Source organism: Rhododendron vialii, chromosome 4a, assembly GCF_030253575.1.
Source record: "Rhododendron vialii isolate Sample 1 chromosome 4a, ASM3025357v1".
NCBI classification, from domain to species: domain Eukaryota; kingdom Viridiplantae; phylum Streptophyta; class Magnoliopsida; order Ericales; family Ericaceae; genus Rhododendron; species Rhododendron vialii.
Window position 1 is genome coordinate 35397038 of NC_080560.1, and position 21283 is coordinate 35418320.

Sequence of the window (21283 nt, forward strand, 5' to 3'; positions counted from 1 at the left end):
GCATGTCACTGCCAACAATTTCGTTATCATCCACAAAACCATTCCTACAGTAAACAATTGACCAGCAAAATCACTCAACGCCCACCATTTGCACCCAAACTTCCCAACTTCAAGTACATGGCCATGACCCATGAGTGCATCTGAATCGACACCAACCAAGAAATTTGATAGAAATTTGTATGATTGACAAAATATGGAGAAAATACAGTATTTCATTAAATGATATATTTTGAAATTTTGAAGAGGCATTTTTTCAAACAAAAGGGCATAACAGTTAGGGTTGTCCAACGGATGAACCAAAACGTTCAATCTGCCCAATCCGCACCAAACCGAACCAAACCGAGACATTCTACGGACGGATACGGATCTAAAAATACTAATTCTGACGGATCCGGTTCGGATCGGATTGGATCCGCCCAATCCGCAATGTTCCTATTTTCTTCCGAACGTTATGGATAATGTTGAGTAATTTGAATAAAATTTTACAAGTAATTAAGTCATAAACATGTATTCTTTGATGTTTTTTTGTTTTATGTTGAAAATGTTAATAATCTTCTCTATTTTTTTTTTGTACATTAGAATCTGAATCAAGTTCATGTTGTACGTAGTCTAGCTCGAAGTTCAAGTGTTATTGACATCTAATAGTTTATCTTTAGAGTTTAGACATTAGGGTGGATGAACGTGACTTAATTCTAGGTAATATTGGTTTAGACTTGTTTGAATTTGTGACGGACTTGATTGGACTTGAAATTTTGAGACTTTATTTTTAAATTTTTTGGTGTATATAAAAAAAATTTGCATGCTCAAATCCTCTGAACCGCCCAAACCGATCTGCTAAAACCGCATCCAAACCGAACCAATCCAACAACTCTACGGACGGTTGACGGATGAAGAAAACAACAATCCGCCGCAAGCGGATCAGATTGAAAACCTGACCAATTCGCACTAAACCGATCCGCGGGCAACCCTAATAACAATCCAATCATAATGCCCAAAAGGAACAACAATGCAGTTTTATACCGATCTTCTTCTTCTATGGATTTGCCAATATCCATATTTCAAATAAGATTTGGAGAAAAAACGACGCCGGATCACAATCTATCTAATTGGTCTTTTTCTATTCGGCATAGGATATCTCATCCATTTTAAGACCATGTCAAAAAGAAAAAAAACCCAATTTTGAGACATCATATAGAGGCATACCATTAAGAGAAAAACTATGGTGTCTCCCACCCAAAAAGGGGACATCGTTTATGCCTCCCGGAAACGCCTCATTTTTTTCAACATTTTTATTTACAGAAAAAGAAGCGCAACAAAATATAGGAAAGGTGGTTGAGCCTTATCGTGAAGACTTGCCATGATGCAATTTTAAAAAATAAGATTATAAAATTTAGATATTTGAAAAAGTAAAAAAGTAAAAGGCCCTGTATGACTCCACAGTATCTGCGACACGTGGCTTTCGGACCTAAAACATAAAATTTAGATTCTGTAACAATAGTTTCATGTTTGAAGCTGTAGTATGCCAGTGTGAGGTTGAACTCCAGAATCCTTTATCTATTCTTTTCCTCCACTTTTTTCCATTTCAAAGATTGACGAAATTTTTTTGCCTTTCAAAAGAAAATTTTATTTCCGAAGAATAATACAACAGAGTTGATAAATCTTGATGAAGCTACTTTACCTAGCCAAATACAAAAATGCATGTTCTCCAACAACATCAATATTAATAGAGGCTAGGTAAAATACAGGTACCTCCAAATAATATGCCTAGTTACTATTCGCAAGGCATTGTTTTTCTATTGGAGTACTTTCTTTGAAGGAAACAAAAAGTAAGAACGAGAAAATGTAGAAGAAAAAGGAAGAAACAAAAACAATAAATATTTTAATATAGAGAATAACTTATTCACGTAAGAAACAATGGTTGAGATAGGTTTTTAAATTTTGACCGGCAATAAATATTTCTGACTGATAATATTTTATTTTTAATCCAAATCGTTCAAAATATTTTTGAACGCGCGAGATTGAGCTCCATAAAACTTAATTTACGAAACCTCTGTAAATAAGTTTTTCTCTTTAATATAATAGATGATAGGTAAAATAGAGCAGTAGTTATTGTTGGAGTTAGAAAAAAAAATATGTGACTCGTTAAACTTTTTTTTTGTCAAACGGGTGACTACTTAAAGTTTTTTTTTTTTAAAACTTAAAAATGCATTTTTTGACTACTAAAAATACATAGTATTCAAAGTCTTTGTAGTAGATGGCAAAGATCAAGAGGCAACTATTCGCAGCCCTCTATTTTCTCCTTTAGCCCATTTCTTCACCTAGCCCATTTCCAATATTTTAAAAACAAAAAATTTCTCCATATAACCCATTATATGTACCTGATATTCCTATTATACCCTTCCCCTATAAAAAATTACCCTTTAACTCTCACCCTAAGCCCCCACCCCCCATTACCGTCTCCCACCCCCACAGCCACCACCTCCACCTCCACCTCCACCTCCATAGCCACCACCGCCACTTCTGCCAGAGCACCACCGCCTCTCTTCAAGGTGTCGTTCTCTCTCTCTCTCTCTCTCTCTCTCTCTCTCTCTCTGTGAATATATACATACATGTATGTATATATACAATAACAGCAATTGAATCACTTTCGGTAACATGTCAAAAATATGTACAAAACTCGGTAACCAACTGTCGAACTATATATACGAAAATCATACATAACATTTCGATAAATAACTGTTAAAAATAAAATTATATTTCGGTAACTGCAACTTTATATTCAATGTCTTATAGACTCTCAAATTTTATATTCATTGTCTAATAGACTCTCAAATTTTAACAAACTTCAATTTTACTCCCAAACTACGCTTCCGTTATTCAATTAACCACCCACCGTCCACTCCTGTCAAATTAAAAACGAAAAATGGTGACACGGACATTAAAGGCGAAGGAAAGCTGTTAGATGACTTATTTGGAGAGAAAATTACACATGTGAGTCTCACACCCCACACTTTTTCACTTGTACCCCAATAAAGTTTAACTAATTTCAAAATCACAATTCTTTTCCTCATTTCTTCTTGTTCGGTTTCTGATACCTCTAAACCCTAGAAACTGATTTCAATCGTGTTTCACCCTGATATCAAGAACTGGTAGTTGACCCTAAGGCTGTTTGGATGGAGGAGATGAATGGGGATATGTGAGCCCCCTTGATTTGTACTTCGGCTCTCCCTCAAATCTGGTGTTTGGTTCAGTTTTTTAGAAGGGGGAGATAAACACTGTAGAGGATCCATGTCTGGCTGAAGGTGGATTTGTGAAGGGGAGGTCAGACCCCGTCGTTGGCAAATCCGGGGTGTTTTCAGACTATTTTACCCCTCCAAATCCCCCTTTATCTTTTCTCAGACTTGTTTTCATTTTCTGAAAACCAGACCAACGAGAGAGAGAGAGAGAGAGAGAGAGAGAGAGAGAGATCTTCCGGCCAAAAAACTCAGCTGAGGGATGACCGGCGCCGGCGGCTGACGGAATGACTGGCGGCAGACGGGAGATGCTTTGGGGGAGGTCGGATCTGTGGACCGTGGGTTGGGTTTCTGCAAATTTGAAGGGGAAGAGGTAGTGGCGGTGGTGGGGAGTGAAGGGGAAAAGGAAGAGGAAATGGTCTCTGAAAAATGGCAAAAATGGAAAAATGGTTTCTGCAAACCCGGGTGGGGTTTCTCTGAAATGGGGTTTTTGGAAATTGGAATGGGGACAGTGAATAGGTAGTGGCAGTGGTGGGAGTTGGTGGAAAATATCGAGCAATTGTAATTTATTTCAGAACAAATGAAAAATATCAAGTAATTGTAATTAATTTGAAATAAAACCAATTTTGAGCATCAAAAATTAAAGGGGGTAATTCAGTCATTCGACATCTAATCCCATTATATATACCTTTCATATTTTTCTTTTCAAAAAATCTTTCAAACACCTCATTACAAATCCACCATTCTTAAGAGATGGGGTCACCCTTCTTAACATATTACCCCTCATTACATATCCACCTTTAAATCCTCCCTCATTCTATATCCACCCAAAACAAATCCTCCATCCAAACGGACAGTTACATATCCACCTTTAACAGATGGGTTGTTGAATCTGGTGTGGATCCTTATAATGGGTTTAGGTAGGACCAATTATTGGATACCGAGATTGGTGGCTCCACTATTGACGGCTCCGACCGCCGCCACAGTGTGGCTGATCTTCTTACCTATTGCAAAGACTTCCAATCTAAGAGTTGTTGTCCACGTGAGTGTTGAGAGGGTTCTTGTAGCCTCAGATTCGGATAACGCCGAAACGAAACACTCCGCCATAGGAGTGGTTTATCGCGATAACTGGGGTTTCAGGTGAGGGAAAATGGTAACGAAAATACTAAGGAAACCATGGCCACGCATGGTCCACTTCGGGCCCCGCACGGATGATTCGAGCCATTCAATAATTTTTTTTAAAAAAAATTGAGTGAACTTGTGAAAAATCAGTTCAATCTAATATACATAGGTGCTCAATATAATATTTCATTTTTAAGTTCAGATTTCAAGATCCGAAATGTGAATAAAAAAATAGAAGATTGAATCCTATCAAAAAATTTATTGAATGATTCGGATTATCCGTGTAGGACCCGGATTGAGCTCATTGCCCACTCGATTTTATTTATTTTTAATTATTGAACAGCTTAGATTATCCGTGTGGAACCCGGAATGGCCATGCGTGGCAGTTGGTTCCCACCGTCGATTTTCGTAGCAGCTTTGAAAGGGTGAAGTGATTCTATCTGCTGATGCAGTTGGAAGGCCTTAGCTTGTGCCATGTGGCCCATGTCAAAGGCAAATAATAAGACCTCTTAACAGTCGGGCATCACGGTTAATGTCCATGCCACCATTTTTCATTTTCAATTCATTTTGACAGACGTGGACGGCAGGCAAGGGCGGAACCAGAAATTAATTATGCCCTTGGCTAACCTAAATTTTTTTCAGTGGACAAAACAGTGTAGCAGCATCATATGCTTGACCTCGCATATTGTGAATGTCCATATTGTAACGAATAAGTACATCAGATATCTATTTCTTAATAGTTAATGTAGTGATGTCTTTATGCACAATATAAAAATTAAAAAACACTCCCGTGAAAACTCTTGGACACCATCAAATTTCAAAAACCACTTCAGTTTTTTTTTTGGTACCGTTATAATTTAAACTTAAAATAGTAAAATTGTAAGAGCCAACATTTTTAAATTTAAGCACACCAACCAGTGTTCTGCATCAACTAAATCAATAAAAATCTAAGTACACTAGCCATTACTCTGCATTTAACAAAAGCAAAAGAAAATCGGTTAGTGTGAGGGGTTGGGCTAAAAGAAAAAATAGGTTGGACTACAATTATTTAGGTTAAACTTTGACATATAAATTATTATTATTTTTTTTGGTTTTTCCAAAGGCACCTGGGCTTAGGGATGGTCATCTCGGCCGATCCGTCCGTATCCGATCCGTTATCCGTCCCGAACGGATAGGATTTTTCGGATATCGGGGCGGATACGGATTTATTTTTCAAAAAAAATTCGGAGATTGGATCGGATTCGGAGGTAAGTCTGCCTCCGATCCGATCCGCCCCGAATCCGATATCCGATCCGCCCCGAATATCCGACTATATAAATACCTTTTATTTTTGGGTTAGTCAATAGTCAGTCTCCTACCTAATCGACTTCACTTCACACAACCCTCCTCGCCCATGACTTCTCCCCCTTTTCTCTCCTCCCCAACCCGCCTCCCTCTCTCTAAAAAAAAAAACTCTCCGGCAACGGAGAGATGCGGCAATCTCCCCTCAGGAACGCAGCAGCGAGACTCCCTCTCCATGTTGCTTTTATTTTTTTTTATTTTTTTTCAATCTGAGTTTTTTTTTTATCGAGTTCTAATCTGTTTTTTTTTTTTTTCCAAATTTGGATTCGGATATCCGTTCCCCGTTCGGATCGGGGATGGAGGACAAAAATATAATCCGTTCGGAGTTCGGGGCGGATTCGGAGGGCGGGTGGAGGGTTCGGATTCGGATATTGCAATATCCACCTCCGATCCGCCCCGTTGCCATCCCTACCTGGGCTATAGCCCACCATAGCCTCATACTGGTTCCGCCCTTGACGGCAGGGATTAATTGAATAACGTAAGCTTAATTTGAGAGTACATTAGACATTTAGCGTAGTTTGGGGAGTATATTAGACATTTAATTAGTGCAAAGCTTCGGAAATATTTTGAAATTTTCCATAGGGACGGACTATTCGCAGCCCCGTATTTTCTCTCATTAAATTTTTTTAATTATACTCGACAGTTAGTTACCGAAATTAATATACGTTTTCAGCATACAATTACCGAAGTATAATATTTTTTTCAACAGCTATTTATCGAAAATGTGTATATTCGGCAGTTGTTTATCCAAGGTTGAACATATTTTCGACATGTAGTTACCGAAATATAATCTCATTTTCAATATTTATTTACCGAAATATTATGTATGATTTTCAACAACTATTTACCGAAATGTAGTAGACTAGGAAAGAAAATATGAAGCTGCGAATAGTCGCCCCTTTTCCCTATTGTTGATGCGATTGAGGTGTTGGTCGTTGCCAACTACTACAACCAGGATCACATATTTGTGGTGAGCACTACTCCCTTTGATCTCTTTGTCTTCTCTGTTGCTGATTTTTCCACCAAATCGTTTCTGTTCAGCCCCAATTCAGTTTTTAGACGGAAAAAAAACATGGCTGCAAGTTCTGCAGCTGCCATCCTGATCCCTGCTGCTCAGACAATCCTGGGTGGCTTGATTCCACTTGTAACCCAGCAGATTAACCTCGCAAGGGGTTTCGAAGAAGACCTCAGAAAGCTCCAAAGAAGATTGGAGAACATTCAAGCTCTTCTCCGTGATGCTGAGAGAGGGAGAATACCATCAGAAGCCCTGAAAAAGTGGCTGAAAAGTCTCAAGTCGGTGACCTGCGATATGGAGAATGTGCTGGGTGAGTTTGCGTATGAAGCTCTTCGAAAGAAGTTGGAGGTCGGAAACCGGAAGAGGGACAAGGTACGCCACTTCTTCTCGCCCTCTAATCCACTGGCATTTCGGTTCAAGATGGCTAATAGGGTGAAAGATATCAATTCGTTATTGGACGAAATTGGTAAAGAAACAAATAATATGGGTCTTAGACCTGCGGAGCAAGTCATGAGTGCTTCTGTTCCGCCTAGTGAGCATAGGCCAACTACACCTTTTGTAGACGAATCACGTTGTGTGGGGAGGGATGGTGATGTCGGAGTAGTAAGAAGCATGTTACTTGGCTCTAAAGATGATTTATCTTTCATTGCTATTGTAGGATTGCCTGGGCTTGGAAAGACCACACTAGCACAGTTAGTTTACCAAGATAGAAAGGTTGTGGAGTATTTTGGTGATAACAAAATGTGGATTTGTGTATCTAATGATTTCAAGGTTCAAAGGTTATTGAATGAGATGGTACAATCTCTTTTTGGGGAGAAATTTGAGATGTCAAACATAGAAGGTTCAGTAAGAAAGCTTGGAGAAAAACTGAATGGAAAAAAATACTTACTCGTGTTAGACGATGTTTGGAATGAGATTCCAAAAATGTGGGAAGACATGAAAAGTAATTTGATGGGTATAGGTGGCTCCAAGGAAAGCAAAATTTTAGTTACTACCCGTAATATGGATGTGATCTCAGCGATGCGGGAGCTCCAACCTCTCACCCATCAGTTGCCTGAATTGTCACACGGAGATAGTTGGACCTTGTTTAGGAAAAATGCATTTGCAAGTGGAGGACCAATAGAAACTAAAGCTTTGGCAGATATTGGTCGGAAAATGGTAGAAAAGTGTAAGGGTGTGCCCTTGGCTATAAAATCGTTAGGAGGTTTATTGTACGACAAGAAATCTCCAACCGAATGGGAGGAAATTGAGAAGAGTGAAACATGGAGACGTAAGGGTGAAATTCTTCCTGCATTAAGGCTTAGTTTCCAGCACTTACCCTCCCCAAGTTTGAAACAATGTTTTGCTTATTGTTCTATTTTTCAAAAGGACCAATTAATAGACAAGGATAACTTGATTCAGCTTTGGGCTGGTCTAGGTTATCTTCAGTCTCTTTCAGAAGGGAATTTGGAGATGGAAGACGTAGGCAACGACTATTTTAATATCTTGTTGCGCAATTCACTATTTCAAGATGTTCTCTTGGATGAGAACAACGATATTATTGCTTGAGATGCATGATCTTGTACACGATCTTGCTCTAGATGTCTCAGAGGGTAGTTGTTTGACTTTGAAAACTCGCGAGCTTAAGAACCGTCCCGAGGTTCAACATCTTTCATTGTGTCTCAAGGAAGAAAGAAGGTTAGAAATTTCAGATGAAAATATTGGGAAACTGAGAACCCTATTCTTAACTGGAGATCTTCCCAAAAATATTGAAGATCTCAAATCTATTCGTGCCTTGACAATAGTTAAATCTGGTGTGAAAGAGTTATCAAGTTCTATATGCAAGTTCATACACCTAAAATATCTTGACCTCTCAAAGTCTTCTTTTGAAAAAGTGCCAAATTCTATCACCAAGCTCTACAATTTAGAAACATTGAAACTACCACCATCTTCAAATATTTTAGAAGAGGTTCAAATAGAATTCCATAACTTGGTTAGCTTGAGACATCTTTGTGTGGAATATACAGAAAATAGTAGGAAAATGACTCCAACCATGATAGGGCGTTTGACTTCTTTGCAAACATTACCATTCTTTTCTGTGGGTAAGGATCAAGGCCGTAAAATTGAAGAGTTGGGAAGTTTAAGCAAGCTACGAGGTAGATTAAGTGTTTACGATCTCCAGCACGTGAAAGACCAGGAAGAAGCAAATGAAGCCAACATGTTCGGAAAAACAAAAATTACAGAGTTGAGATTTCATTGGGATGCGGACTATGAAGACTCCAACATTAACTGCAGTGATGTCTTGGAAGGACTCAAACCTCACAAGAATCTTAGGCGTTTAATGGTTAAAGATTTCGGAGGACAAAGATTGGCATCATGGATGAGGAGCAGAGATGATCAGTTGCTTCAAAATTTGGTGACAATCGAACTAATTCGCTGCAAGTTTTGTGATGATATCCCAATACTTGGACACCTTCCGCACCTTGAAGTTGTTGAAATGGTTGGATTAGATAATGTGGAAATCATTGGTCCTGATTTCTATGGATTTGATGAACGAACTGTCGCTGGTAGAAGCACTACTGTGGCTGCACCAACACAAATAGTATTTCCGGCATTGAGGAAACTCACTATTCATGGTATGCAGAAGCTAAAAGAGTGGTCAGATGTATCGTCATTGCCTCCTGCAACCACGAGTATGATGGAGTTCTTTCCTCGTCTCGAGGAGTTGTATATCTCTAAATGCCCTAACTTGATTACCATTCCAGGTAATCTGTTATGCATTCACGATTTACATATTGTTTCAAACGATTATTTTTCAGGTTTGGGAAGGGTGTACAGACCCTGTTCGACCATAGTGGTACATCAGAATGCGGAAAATATTGATACTCTAATTGAAAATGTGCTGGAAAAGACCAGCAAGTTCCTAAGACATCTGGTAATAGCGGAATTCAAGGAGTTGTGTTATTTACCATAGCAACTACTAAACCTAGCTTCCCTTGAGCTTTTAACAATAAGACTGTGCCCTAATCTGATGTACATAGGCGAAGAAACAGGAGCGGAATTCAACAGCTGCTTAAGGTCCCTTCGAGAGCTTTCAGTTGAATCGTGCTATGAGTTGAGATGCTTGCCAAAGGGGTTGCTACGACCAACCCTTTTAAGATTACAAATATGTTGGTGTTCCAATTTAACGGAGGCTAACCCAGATGAATTGCGCAACCTCATGTCCCTTCAGGAGCTGAAATTGAGAAGGTGTAACTCACGATGGGAGAGGTGTTGGGAGGAGGCACAATTCTGTTTGACCTGCTTTTCAACGTTGATTATAGGTCCCTTCTCAGAGGAGCTTGATTATTTCCCCTGGCCAGAGGTTGAGATGGTCAAAACTCAAGACCCGCAACATTACCCATTCATGTTCCTAGAATCTCTATCTTTAGAGGGATGGCCAAAGCTCAAGTTCCTTCCCGATCAACTTCGGCACCTCACTTCCTTACGAAAGCTGGAAATTAGTGATTTCAATGGGTTGGAAGCTCTACCAGAGTGGTTGGGTAACTTTTCATCTCTTGAATCATTGACGCTCAGGTTGTGCATGAATCTGACGAGGTTGCCCTCACTGGAAACATTTCGACTTCTCAAGAATTTACAATCTCTGGCTATATTCCGTTGTCCACTTCTAAAGAAAAGATGTGAAGAAGAAAGGGGAGAAGAGTTGTCGAAGATTGCCCATATTCCATCGCTTGAAATACGCGGTAACTTGTCCAATGGCTCATTTTTATAACCTCTCTCTCTCTCTCTCTCATTTTTGTGTATCTATCTGTGATATTTTCCGGCTGCATATGTGGAGAATACATAGAAGTGTCATCTAACCTAACTTCTTTGGCATGATGTATTGGGCTTTCAGATACTTGTTTTCCATGGAGATGAAGTGATAAACCATTAAAAGTCACTTGCCAACCATGTAACCCCTCACTTTCTGCGTTTCCTTTAGTTTGCAGTTTCTAATTAATATCTCTGGTCAATGTGAATAATTTGTTCAATAAACTTATTGATATTTCACATCCAGCTGTTTTATTTATGAGACATCTGGTGATGACGGAAGAACAGTGGTTGTGACACCACGCGAATAACTCCTTGGAAAAAAAGGTATGTGAATGGTAGTCTGCTTTACTCCTTAAATCCTTGAAGTGAACTGGACTCAATAACATGTCTTCTGTACATAGCACTCAGAGTAGAAGGTCCAATGGACGATGGCAAGTATGAAATTACATTGCAATAGTACCTCTTTGCATAATCTCTATGACTAGGCAACAAACAAAATGTGCTCCTTCTTTGCTTCTGGTTTGAACCATTTCTTAAGCATTTTTTTTCTATTTTGCAGAATGTTTGGGATGCAATATGCTAGATATGTGGAATTCACGGCATCATTTAGGTTCTCAAAAGTCTCATTCAAAAAAGTTCACGAAGTTTTTCTTTAGCCCTGAATTTTGTGCAGATTTGGTTGAAATTTTTTAGCACTTTGTCCTTTCTGCCTAACTATTTGCCCAGAGATGATAGTCTTGCAACGTCAGCGGTTGTTTGCTCAGCTGGAAGTTGATCGGAAACGAGTTTTGTAAAGGTGGCTTAAAGTGAAGGTTTTGGTCCAGGACTTCAATGTCTAACCTCCCACTAATGGGGCAAGTGATCGAATAGCATTACAGCTGACTCTGGACAATCAAATTTGGATCTGATTACGGTGCTTGACTCTGGATAGTCAATCACGCTGTTTGCCTTGCCACAGAAAAATCCTTTAGTTGCTGTCCTTCATTGGTTTTCATGGTTTGCTTTGTCTAGTACAAGCACTACATTTACTCTTCTCGATAGCTCTATGCTGGATCAAAAGAAAACTTTAAGCTTCTCCTACATTTCTCCTCTATGTTTTTTTCTAGCCCTGCAGTTGGCCGGCTTGATTTTTTGGTCCCACTTGCGCTCAAAGTTAGTGAAATTCACGAGTTCGAAATCTAGTGAAATTCATGAGTTCCAAGTTAGTAAAATTCACGACTCAAAGTCAGTGAAATTTACGATTTTGAAAGCTAGTGAATTTCACTAATTTTTTGTAGTGAAATTTCGCCAGAAAAAGTAACCGGCCGGAGTGGTCGTTGAAATTAGTGAAATTTGAGAAGTAGTGAATTTCACTAATTTTTTGAAGTAGTGAAATTTCGCCGGAAAAAGTCACCGGCCGGAGTGGTCGCCGGTCGAAAGTGGTTGTGAGGTGGAGATGAGAGGGGGTGATGAAAACTTTAAAAAGATAATAAAGTGTGAAATTATATTTAATTAAGGGTAAAAGGGTAATGTTCATATGAGGTTGTCCTTAGAGGTAAATAAAAATTGAGTTCCTGTTTAATGGGAATTAAGTCTTGATTTTTTAGACCCACAAGTAATTTTTTGATTTCTGAATCTGATCACACGATTCCGCGATCGTTCAACATGGAAATATTTTTCTGATTTCCGAATCCGATCACGCGATTCCAATCGTTCAACATGGAAAAACCGACCGCAGACGGTCGATTCGGTTTGGGTCGAACAGCTCTAAGCCTCTAACGGATTAGTCGCTCACCCAGGGCGTCTCCAACATATACTCTAAAATTTGAAGGAAAAAATAATTAATTCAATCCATTGATTTCACTATCACCTTTATCAAATCTCATTTTAGTCATCAAATGAGTATGTGTATTTATTTTTAATAAAGTTGGTATCATTTAAAATATATTCACATTCTCTTTGCAATAAGACCAATATTGAAAACGGAGTACTACTTATTGATAAAATTCTGAAAAATGATGATGTAAATTTTGAAGGAAATTAAATGTCGAATTTCTGAGGTTTCGAATGAGTTTTCTAAAAAGAGATGTTAGAATAAATGCATACACAAAATAATATCGCGGTCAAATCGTGATCTTGAGATTGTGATTTGATTGTAATTGGGGTGATTTGATTGTAATTGGGATGATTTTATTCCATAGTTAATTAGTATGATTTTCTTTTCATAGTCAAGCTCTCTCCTCTTGTATAAATAGAGGCCTCATTGTATGGTTTCAATAATCGAATTCAATATTTCTTCTTTCATATTTTACATGGTATCAGAGCTATAAGATCTAGGCATTGTGGATATTCGCTCCTGGCGGGCGGCCTAAGCCTCGCTGCCGTCCGTCGAGTACTTAGTTATTTTGTCAATCTCCTCCACGCTTTCCGGTTGCTTTCATCCACCAGAACGTCTCTTCATCACCGGCGCGCCTCTTTACAACTAGCGCTCATGGCATTTCGATTAATGGCTTCTTTGTTTCTTTTCTTTCAAACTCAAGTTGGTAGACCTATTTGAGTTTGACTTGGCTTGGCTTGGCTTGGCATGGCATGGCGTGGCGGCCCTTGGTTTCTTTTTGCTTGGATGTTACAGATGGCTTGAATACGAAAAATCTCCCAAATTCTTTTTACTTTTTGACAAAATATACCAATATTTAAACACTCTCAAATAAAGACAAGAGGTGAAAATAGAATCATGGACAGAAGATGCTTTTATCTATCAAAAAACAAATTGTCAAAAAAAAGTACAATTTACCAATTTCTTTTAACTTTCAGAGTAACACTTCAATTCTTAAATCAGTTGTTAGACCTTAACCCACAATGCTACTTGCACATACTTTTGTGCACATATCATGCACATACATTTTTGTGGGGTCCATATCGGGGTTCCACTAATTGATCCAAATCGCTCATCTTTTTTAAAATATTTTTGGAAGGGTTTCTGTAAAAAATCAGCTCCAACGGATATCGGTGAGAGCTTTCTCTGAAATCGTAGGGTAAAACAAAATGATTCGCCCTACGATTTCTGAGAAAGTCCTTACCGATATCCGTTGGAGCTGATTTTTTACAGGAACCCTCCAAAAAAAAATCAGGTGTGCAAGTGTGGAACTGAGTTTTTCTTGCAATGACGCAAATGAACATTACTATATAAGGGACGGATTCCTGAGTGTATGAACCGATATCTCGTAGGTTTACAACGGTATCCATTACCATCACTCTCTCTGGGCCAAGACAGTAAGGCTTTCTGTGCGAGATACAACCCTTTTACAATCCAAGATACTAAGCAGAAGGTACAAAATAGAGCTAATTAAGGGGTGTTCATCTACCGTAATCTAGGGCTGCTTTTCTAAGCATAACCAAAGCCAGCACTTAACGGCGGATGCTTAATCACCATGCAATGGCACTAGCTGAGAAGGCACGTGTACTACTTACCCCTTTTCGTTCTTGAATCCAATTCCGCGTGAGAATGATCACTTGGTGACATCTCTATTCCATAGATTGAAAAGTGCTTCCAGTCGTCGAAGAGGAAATTATAAGCGGAGGAAAGTGCATGAAAAGTCATCCAAGCGTAAATAAATGATTAAAATCCTTCCATTTATTTTAGGGCAAAGTCCAATTTGACCCTGTATAATTTCAAAAACTTTTCCAATATCCAAGTGTAAAACCCGTTTCCTCCATTCCTACTCGATACTTCACTGCTCATCCCTCCTAAATAACCAAAATCGTCTGCTTGTGAGTTACATTGAGGTGACGACACATAGCTCATTTTCTTTGAGTAACGCATAAGATCACCACCCGCGATGCATTTTTCAAATTTATGGATCAAAAAGTTATTCCAACTACTACCATAACTCTCACCACTAGGTGCTTCTCTCTTCAATTTCCTACCAAAAATGTGGGGCACATTTCCATCAATAGTGCCTCGTAACGCAAGTCGTTGCCAACAATTTAGTTATCATCCACAAAACCATTCCTACATTGAACTGTTTTCGTCAGTTTAGGCATTTTATGAAATAATTGACCAGCAAAACCACTCAACCCACCATTTCCACCCTAAGTTCCCAACTTCAAGTACATGGCCATGGATGCATTGCCCATGTTCACATCAGAATCGACACCAACCCAGAAATTTGATAGAAATTTGTATGACTGACAGAATATAGAGAAAATACAGTATTTCATTTAATGATATATTTTAAAATTAGTGCTTTTTTTCAAACAAAAGGGCATAGCATTCCATTCATAATGCCCAAAAGGAATAACAATATACATTTTTGTACTATTTTTTTCTTCTATGGATATGCCAATATCCAGATTTCAAATAAGATTTGGAGAAAAAACAACACCGGATTGCAATCTAATTGGTCTTTTCTATTCAGAATATGGTATGTCATTCATTTTAAGACATCATATAGAGGCTTACAATTAATGACAAGTCTGGAAACGCCTCGTTCTTTTTCAGCATTTTTATATTATTCAAAAAAAAAAAATGCAGTGCAACAAAGGATAGGAAAGGTGTTTGAGCAATACTACGCCAGTGTGAGGTAGTACTCTAGAGTCCCCTTATGCTTTTCCTCCACTTTTCTCCATTTGTGATTGGCAAAGTTTCTTTCGGAAGAAAAATACAACAGACTTGATAAATCTTGATGTAGCTATTTTACCTAGCCAAATACAAAAATGCATTTTCTCCAACAGCATCAGCATCAGCATCAGTAGAGGCTAGGTAAAATACAGTACCTCTCCAAATATCTCATAGTTACTATTTGCAAGGCATTGTTTCTCTAGTACTTTCACTACAAGAAAAATTGCATTGGGTGACGAATGAAAATCGTCGCAAATTGTATGTTTTTCGTCACAAATAATATAGGTGACGAAAAAAAATTTGTCGACTAAAGGTTGTCGAGGATTCCTACCTGGTGACGAAATCTATTTTTCGTCACGGAAAAATGACTTGGTGGTGAAATTTTCTTCGTCACCTATTGTGCTTTTTTGATGACAAAAATTTCATCACAAATTATTCCCTTTGGCTCGTCAAAGGTGACCCATCGGTGATGAAATTTTTCATCGCGAAAGACATTCTTATATGTAAAAAAAAAATCTCACTTTCTTGCTCCTGCGGGATTTCGAACCCAAGTCTCCTAAGTTTTGCACGCAAGCTTTAACCAACTACACCACACAAACTTTTCAGCATATGTTTGAAATATCTAATATATAACACATACATTGAACATTAAAATATATTTTGAACGGCATTTTGAACTATTAAACATTAAAATTAAATTAGCAATTTTAATAAACATGAAAGTCGTAGCTCTTTATGTTATTGTTCAAACCCAATTTAAATTATTTCAATCGGAGTTCTGAGCAAAGAGTTAGGCCCGAAATATGTTTGGTGACAAAGCGTAATTCATAAATTTCGTCACCAAAGGATAAATTTTTCGTCACTGAAAACGTAAAAAGAAGACGAAAATATTTTTCGTCGCCAAATTGGTTCATTTGGCGATAAAATATTTTTTCCGTCACCGAATAGTTATCTTTGGCGACAAAAAATAATTTCGTCTCCTTTTTTACTCTTTTGGCGACGAAAATTTTATTTCGTCACCAAATAGGAGCCTTTGGTGACAAAATAATTTCGTCAAGGAAGTTATCAAAACAGTGACGAATTTAGAATTTATTTTTTTGTCGCCAAATATACTCATTTAGCGACGAAATTAAATTTTATCGCCACTTTTTCGTCACTAAACATACTTTTTCTTGTAGTGTTTCTTGTAAGAAAACAAAAGGTAAGAACGAGAAAATGCAAAAGAAAGAGGAAGAAACACAAACAATACATATTTTAATATAGAGAATAGCTTATTCATGGAGGAGCCGTGAATAAGGAAGAAACAATGGTTGAGATACATTTTTAAACTTTGACAGGTAATAAATATTTTTGACCAGTAATAGTTTGTTTTTAATCTGGATCGTTTGAAATACTTTTGAACGCGCGAGACTGAGCTCTGTCAAATTAATTTAAGAAGCCTCCATAAATAAGTTTTTCTCTTTGATATAATAGATGATTGGTAAAATAGAGCAGTAGTATTGTTGGAGTTTGGAAAAAAAAAAATGTGACTAGGTGAACTTTTTTTTTTTTTTTTTTTTCAAACGGGTGATTAGTTAACTTCTTTTTTCTTTTCCGCATGGCTGACTAGTTAAACTTAAAAATGCATTTTTTGACTACTAAAAATACCTAGTAGTCAAATATTCAAAGTCTTTGTAGTAGTTGGCAACGACGTCCAAGACCTCAATCACATTAAGAATAGGAAATATCTCCCAAACGTTATTGTGAGAGCCCAGATGGGGCCTTAGTCCCACACAGAGGAAATATAACGAGTTAAAGCGTTGTATAAACGATAGCGATGAGCTACAGTGTAACTTGAGATTAACCTTTTAATTTGAATCACATGATTAGACGAATGGTTAAGCAGGTCAGCTAGAGCGGGTTGTGACAAATGGTATCAAAGCTTCCACTAATTGGAAGTGTGAAGGCACCGCAAGGAGGCATGCTTGGGTGGGCCCGACAAGTGAGGAGCTTGATGTGCTTGTTGTGCTTGGGCGGGTCTCACATAGGATGAGCCCCGAGGTGCTTGTCGTGCTTAAGTGGGTACGTACTTGTCTTACTACGCTTGGTGGGTGGAAGTACACGGACGTTGCAGCCAAGGTGGGGAGATTGTGAGAGCGCAGTTGGGGCTTAGTCCCACATCGAGGAAATATAACAAGTTAAAGTCTTATATAAGAAGATCGCGATGAGCTATTGTATAACTTGAGATTAATCTTTTGAACCACGTGATTAGGCAGGTCAACTGGAGCGGATCATAACATTTATACTCAATGTCTAATGGACACACAAATTTTAATTTTACTCAACTATGTTTCCGTGCTGTCCACTTTTGTCAAACGGAAAATGGTGACATCAACATTAACGGTGAAAGTATTAGAGCATCTCCAACCCATACTCTATTTCTTTATTTTGGAGGAAAAATATTTTTCAATCCATCCTCTAAAACTCTCCTTCATTTGAGAGGATGAATTTTGATCATCTAAATATAGAGGATAAAGGAAAAAATAGAGGATCTCCTCCAAATATGTGTTGGAGTTGAGAAATAGAGTATTGGGTTAGAATTGAGATAAATAATACAATTCTCTAAATCTACTTTTCAAATAAAATAGATTAATTTGATCCTCTCAAATGGAGATTTAAAGGGTGTTGAATTGGAGATGCTCTTAGATGACTTATTTGGAGGCCTCCGATTCTGATGCTCCCAGGCGGTTTGGGAGCATCATATTCCCATTATTTTTGAGCCGTTGGATGTTATGGATTTAATCTCAGCCATTGGTATAAAACTCCCTCTCTCTATCATTTACGGAAAAGTAGTCCACATTCTTTTTAAACACATATCATGCACAGATCATTATGTGGGGCCCACTACGGATTCCACAAAAATGATCAGAGCCGTTTATTAAATGTAAAATATTTTTTCAAGGGCCCCCGCAAAAAATTAGCTCAATACGATATTTATAGATACTTGATCCAATCATCTAACTTTTCATTATCCTGAAATCCAAATGAAAAATTAGATGATTGGATCGAGTCTCTATAAATATTGGATCAAGCTGAATTTTTACCCGACCTCTCAAAAAAATATTTTACATTTAATGAACGGCTCGGATTATTTGTGTGGAATCCATAGTGAACCCCATATTAAAATCTGTGCAGTATTTCGGATTATTTGTATGGAATCCATAGTGAACCCATATTGAAATCTGTGGAGTGTCTGTTCACAGAAATATTTGTGGATAGCACGGCTGCTCATTTACCTCAGTAATGCTACACACAGATTTTGTGCACAGATTTTTTGTGGGGCTCACTACCGGTCCCACACAAATAATCCAAGCCGTTCATTAAATGTAAAACATTTTTTCAAGGGCCCCCGCAAAAAATCAGTTCAATCCGATACTCATAGATGCTTGATTCAATCATTTAACTTTTCATTCGAATCTCAGGATAATAAAAAGTAAAATGATTGAATCAAACATTTATAGATATCGGATTGAGCTGATTTTTTGCGGGGGCCCTTGAAAAAATGTTTTACATTTAATGAACGGATCGGATTATTTGTATGGGACCCGTAGTGGGCCCCACAAAAAATCTGTGCACAAAATCTGTGTGTGTAGCATTACTGATTACCTCCTACTTCCTATTCTGAAAATGACGTGAAATTGAAAGCCTTAATTTTCTGCCCCTCCTCCCTCTCTCTCCTCAAGCCTCCTGTCAGTCGAAAACTCCTGTCATCTCTACACCTCCTTACTTCCACAGCTCCTCAGTCCTCACTCCCCCCTCTCTCTCCTCACGATGAGGTAACTCTCTCTCTCTCTCTCTCTCTCTCTCTCTCTCTATCTCTCTCTGTTTGTTTTTTGTTGTTCATTTTGTGGGTTATTGAAAATTTGAGATGCTTAAAAAATAACCACCTTCAGGAGCGAATCCCTTGAAGATTCAGCACAGATGTAGGAGTATTATACATTTACTTGCCTTTGTTTGTAGCATTTCTTGATTCTTGTGGGTCTTTAACCTGTGGCTTTATGGGCTTCTTTCCCCAGGGCCGTCCCTGTTGTATCATAAGCATCATTTTGGAGTGCTAGAGTATGTGGGAACACTCTCTGTTAATGTAATTAGGTAGTTTTTGTAATGTTTTCTTTTTCAATTCATAGTGAAAATCAACCATTAAACCAGGTTACAGTAGCTTATCTTGTGTTCTTGATTTGGAGAAACTTGTGCCATGTACGGAAATTATCATGTTTAGTGAATAACTCTGGTCATAGTATTGTTTTTCAGGTATTATGTTGACCAATACACGTTATTTTTCCTTTTTTCGACTTGTTAGTTTGGATTTATTTTTCTTTTTTGTCGGTTCTTTTTCCATTTTGTTGGTTTGAATATTTGCTTGCATTGAAATCATCATCGTGTGTTCCTCTAGGCTCCATCTATGCTCCGACACTCCAAGAAATAGATGTGTCAGTGATGGACACCTTGCGACACGCAACACGTCAGGAACAGACATGGGCACATGACAGTGTGATTTATAAGAATTTTAAAGTTTTCTAGGAGTAAATATTTATAACTTCAATAGTATTGGGCCAAATATTGCCATATCCGCATCCCCATCGTGTCCGTATCCGTGCTGTAGGGTTCCATTTAATAGATTTGGACTTCAAATGGAAGTATTTGACACTTGACAGTACTATTCAACCACCAAGTTATTGAAGCTTGCCCATGGATTTCAACATTGAGTTTAGAAGCTTTATCATGACGGCTTCGAAACAATTATTTAAGAGTAGTGATTTGAATCCTTTTTGTTGAGGCATAAGGACTATAATCATATATAATCATAGATGTTCTGATGCAGGGCGAAACAATGAAACAATGAACAAACATGCAATAAGGATAATTACAAACAGGATAGATTTAGAGAAACTCTCTCTAGACTCTTTGTCATTCAATAATAATCAAAAACTATTTAGCCTAAGGCTTACAACACATTATATAGGCTGCAAATCCTAACCCTAGCAGGAAAACAACAAAAATACCGATTTCGGAAAATTCTAAAATTATTATGTAATCAGAAAATAGAGGAAAAAATAAGATTTCTAAAAAAGGAACAGACTAAAGTGAACTTTCCTATTAAAAGTTATAAGCAACCGAAATATTTCCTAAAATGGCAAAATTGCTTGTTTGGAGCCCTAGACAACCGAAAATTGCTAAAAAACACACGACAGACGGCCAAAGGCGTTGTGTCCTGACCATTAGGCCGTTTTGGTTCAAACCTAGGTAGGCCCAACTCCAAATTCCACCATCGCACCGCCACGTATTTACGATTATGCCACTCGATGCCTAAAGTGGTATTCTTCCTCCATACGCACCGCATCATGTTCATAGAAGGAAGACATGCTCTATCTCTAATCCATATTCCACCCTACTTTGAAAGTCACTTATAAGTACAACTAAAGTTGCCATATCTTAGTTGAAATAGAACGTGACCTCCCTTCACTTGGTATTCACATTAGTAGAAATTAGAAATGAGGCCTTTTTTATCATTACAATCACTTCATGGAAAATTTTGAAGGAACAACTGTTCATAAAGGTGTTTAGTTGGTTACCATTTTCCTGGTAGTGGGAGGAGTTTTTGTTTCCCTACTTAAAGTATATATAGCTCCTTTATGCTTTGCAGGTTGCTGATTTCATTGTGGAGTAGTCTACTACTTGAGAATTCAAAACTTGATGTATTGGGAGTTGTGAAATCATCTTCTGTAAATTGTGCTAGTTTTCATGATGAACGGGCGGAAGAGAGGTTGCTTTGTTTGAGAGGGTAAGATGCCATCTAATTATTTCTCCATCATAAGAACCGCATTCAAGCGGGAAATCTCAAGGTCGATTGTAGGGCATGAAGATGTGGTTCAAGACTCGGTCGGAGTTCTTATTGATCAAGGGAAATTGTTGTTTGGTTGCACAAGGTCATTCCATTCCTCACATTTTTCTGCGTTCAGAGATCTTCGTGTGCTTTTACGACCTAGAACTATTGTTGCCGCACAATTGAATTTGCATTTAGTGAATCGAATAAGGAATGTTTCATTTGTTGGGGCACTTTCTCGTACATTCTCTATTTCGTCAGTTTCAGGGCCTTCGTTTCAGGTTTGTGGGTATCGTGTTGATCGCCTACTATCTGAA

At 38.0% G+C, this 21283-nt stretch overlaps 3 protein-coding genes across 3 annotated transcripts; all 3 read left to right on the forward strand.

Moving 5' to 3' along the window:
* The first annotated feature begins 4143 nt into the window (after positions 1-4143).
* LOC131323949 (putative disease resistance protein RGA3) lies at positions 4144-8259 on the forward strand. Its single transcript, XM_058355782.1, has 3 exons — positions 4144-4373; positions 4699-4780; positions 6652-8259. Exons 1-3 carry the CDS (start codon positions 4144-4146, stop codon positions 8257-8259), a joined length of 1920 nt encoding a protein of 639 aa, XP_058211765.1.
* Positions 6954-11583, forward strand: LOC131322165 (uncharacterized). The gene is made up of 3 exons (XM_058353401.1): positions 6954-7083; positions 9510-10433; positions 11063-11583. Exons 2-3 carry the CDS (start codon positions 9722-9724, stop codon positions 11194-11196), a joined length of 846 nt encoding a protein of 281 aa, XP_058209384.1. The 5' UTR covers positions 6954-7083; positions 9510-9721; the 3' UTR covers positions 11197-11583.
* Positions 8261-9664, forward strand: LOC131323950 (putative disease resistance RPP13-like protein 1). Its single transcript, XM_058355783.1, has 2 exons — positions 8261-9455; positions 9510-9664. Exons 1-2 carry the CDS (start codon positions 8261-8263, stop codon positions 9662-9664), a joined length of 1350 nt encoding a protein of 449 aa, XP_058211766.1.
* Positions 11584-21283: the final 9700 nt, after the last annotated feature.

What these genes read in the sequence shown, in the direction of transcription:
- LOC131323949 (XM_058355782.1), top strand. Translation starts at nt 4,144, where the DNA reads ATGGGTTTAGGTAGGACCAATTATTGGATACCGAGATTGGTGGCTCCA. An exon ending in CGCGATAACTGGGGTTTCAG is followed by an intron (nt 4,374 to 4,698) that starts GTGAGGGAAAAT and finishes ATTATTGAACAG; the next exon opens with CTTAGATTATCCGTGTGGAA. An exon ending in TTCGTAGCAGCTTTGAAAGG is followed by an intron (nt 4,781 to 6,651) that starts GTGAAGTGATTC and finishes TACTACAACCAG; the next exon opens with GATCACATATTTGTGGTGAG.
- LOC131323950 (XM_058355783.1), top strand. Translation starts at nt 8,261, where the DNA reads ATGCATGATCTTGTACACGATCTTGCTCTAGATGTCTCAGAGGGTAGT. An exon ending in TAACTTGATTACCATTCCAG is followed by an intron (nt 9,456 to 9,509) that starts GTAATCTGTTAT and finishes ATTATTTTTCAG; the next exon opens with GTTTGGGAAGGGTGTACAGA.
- LOC131322165 (XM_058353401.1), top strand. Translation starts at nt 9,722, where the DNA reads ATGTACATAGGCGAAGAAACAGGAGCGGAATTCAACAGCTGCTTAAGG. An exon ending in TCCATCGCTTGAAATACGCG is followed by an intron (nt 10,434 to 11,062) that starts GTAACTTGTCCA and finishes TCTATTTTGCAG; the next exon opens with AATGTTTGGGATGCAATATG.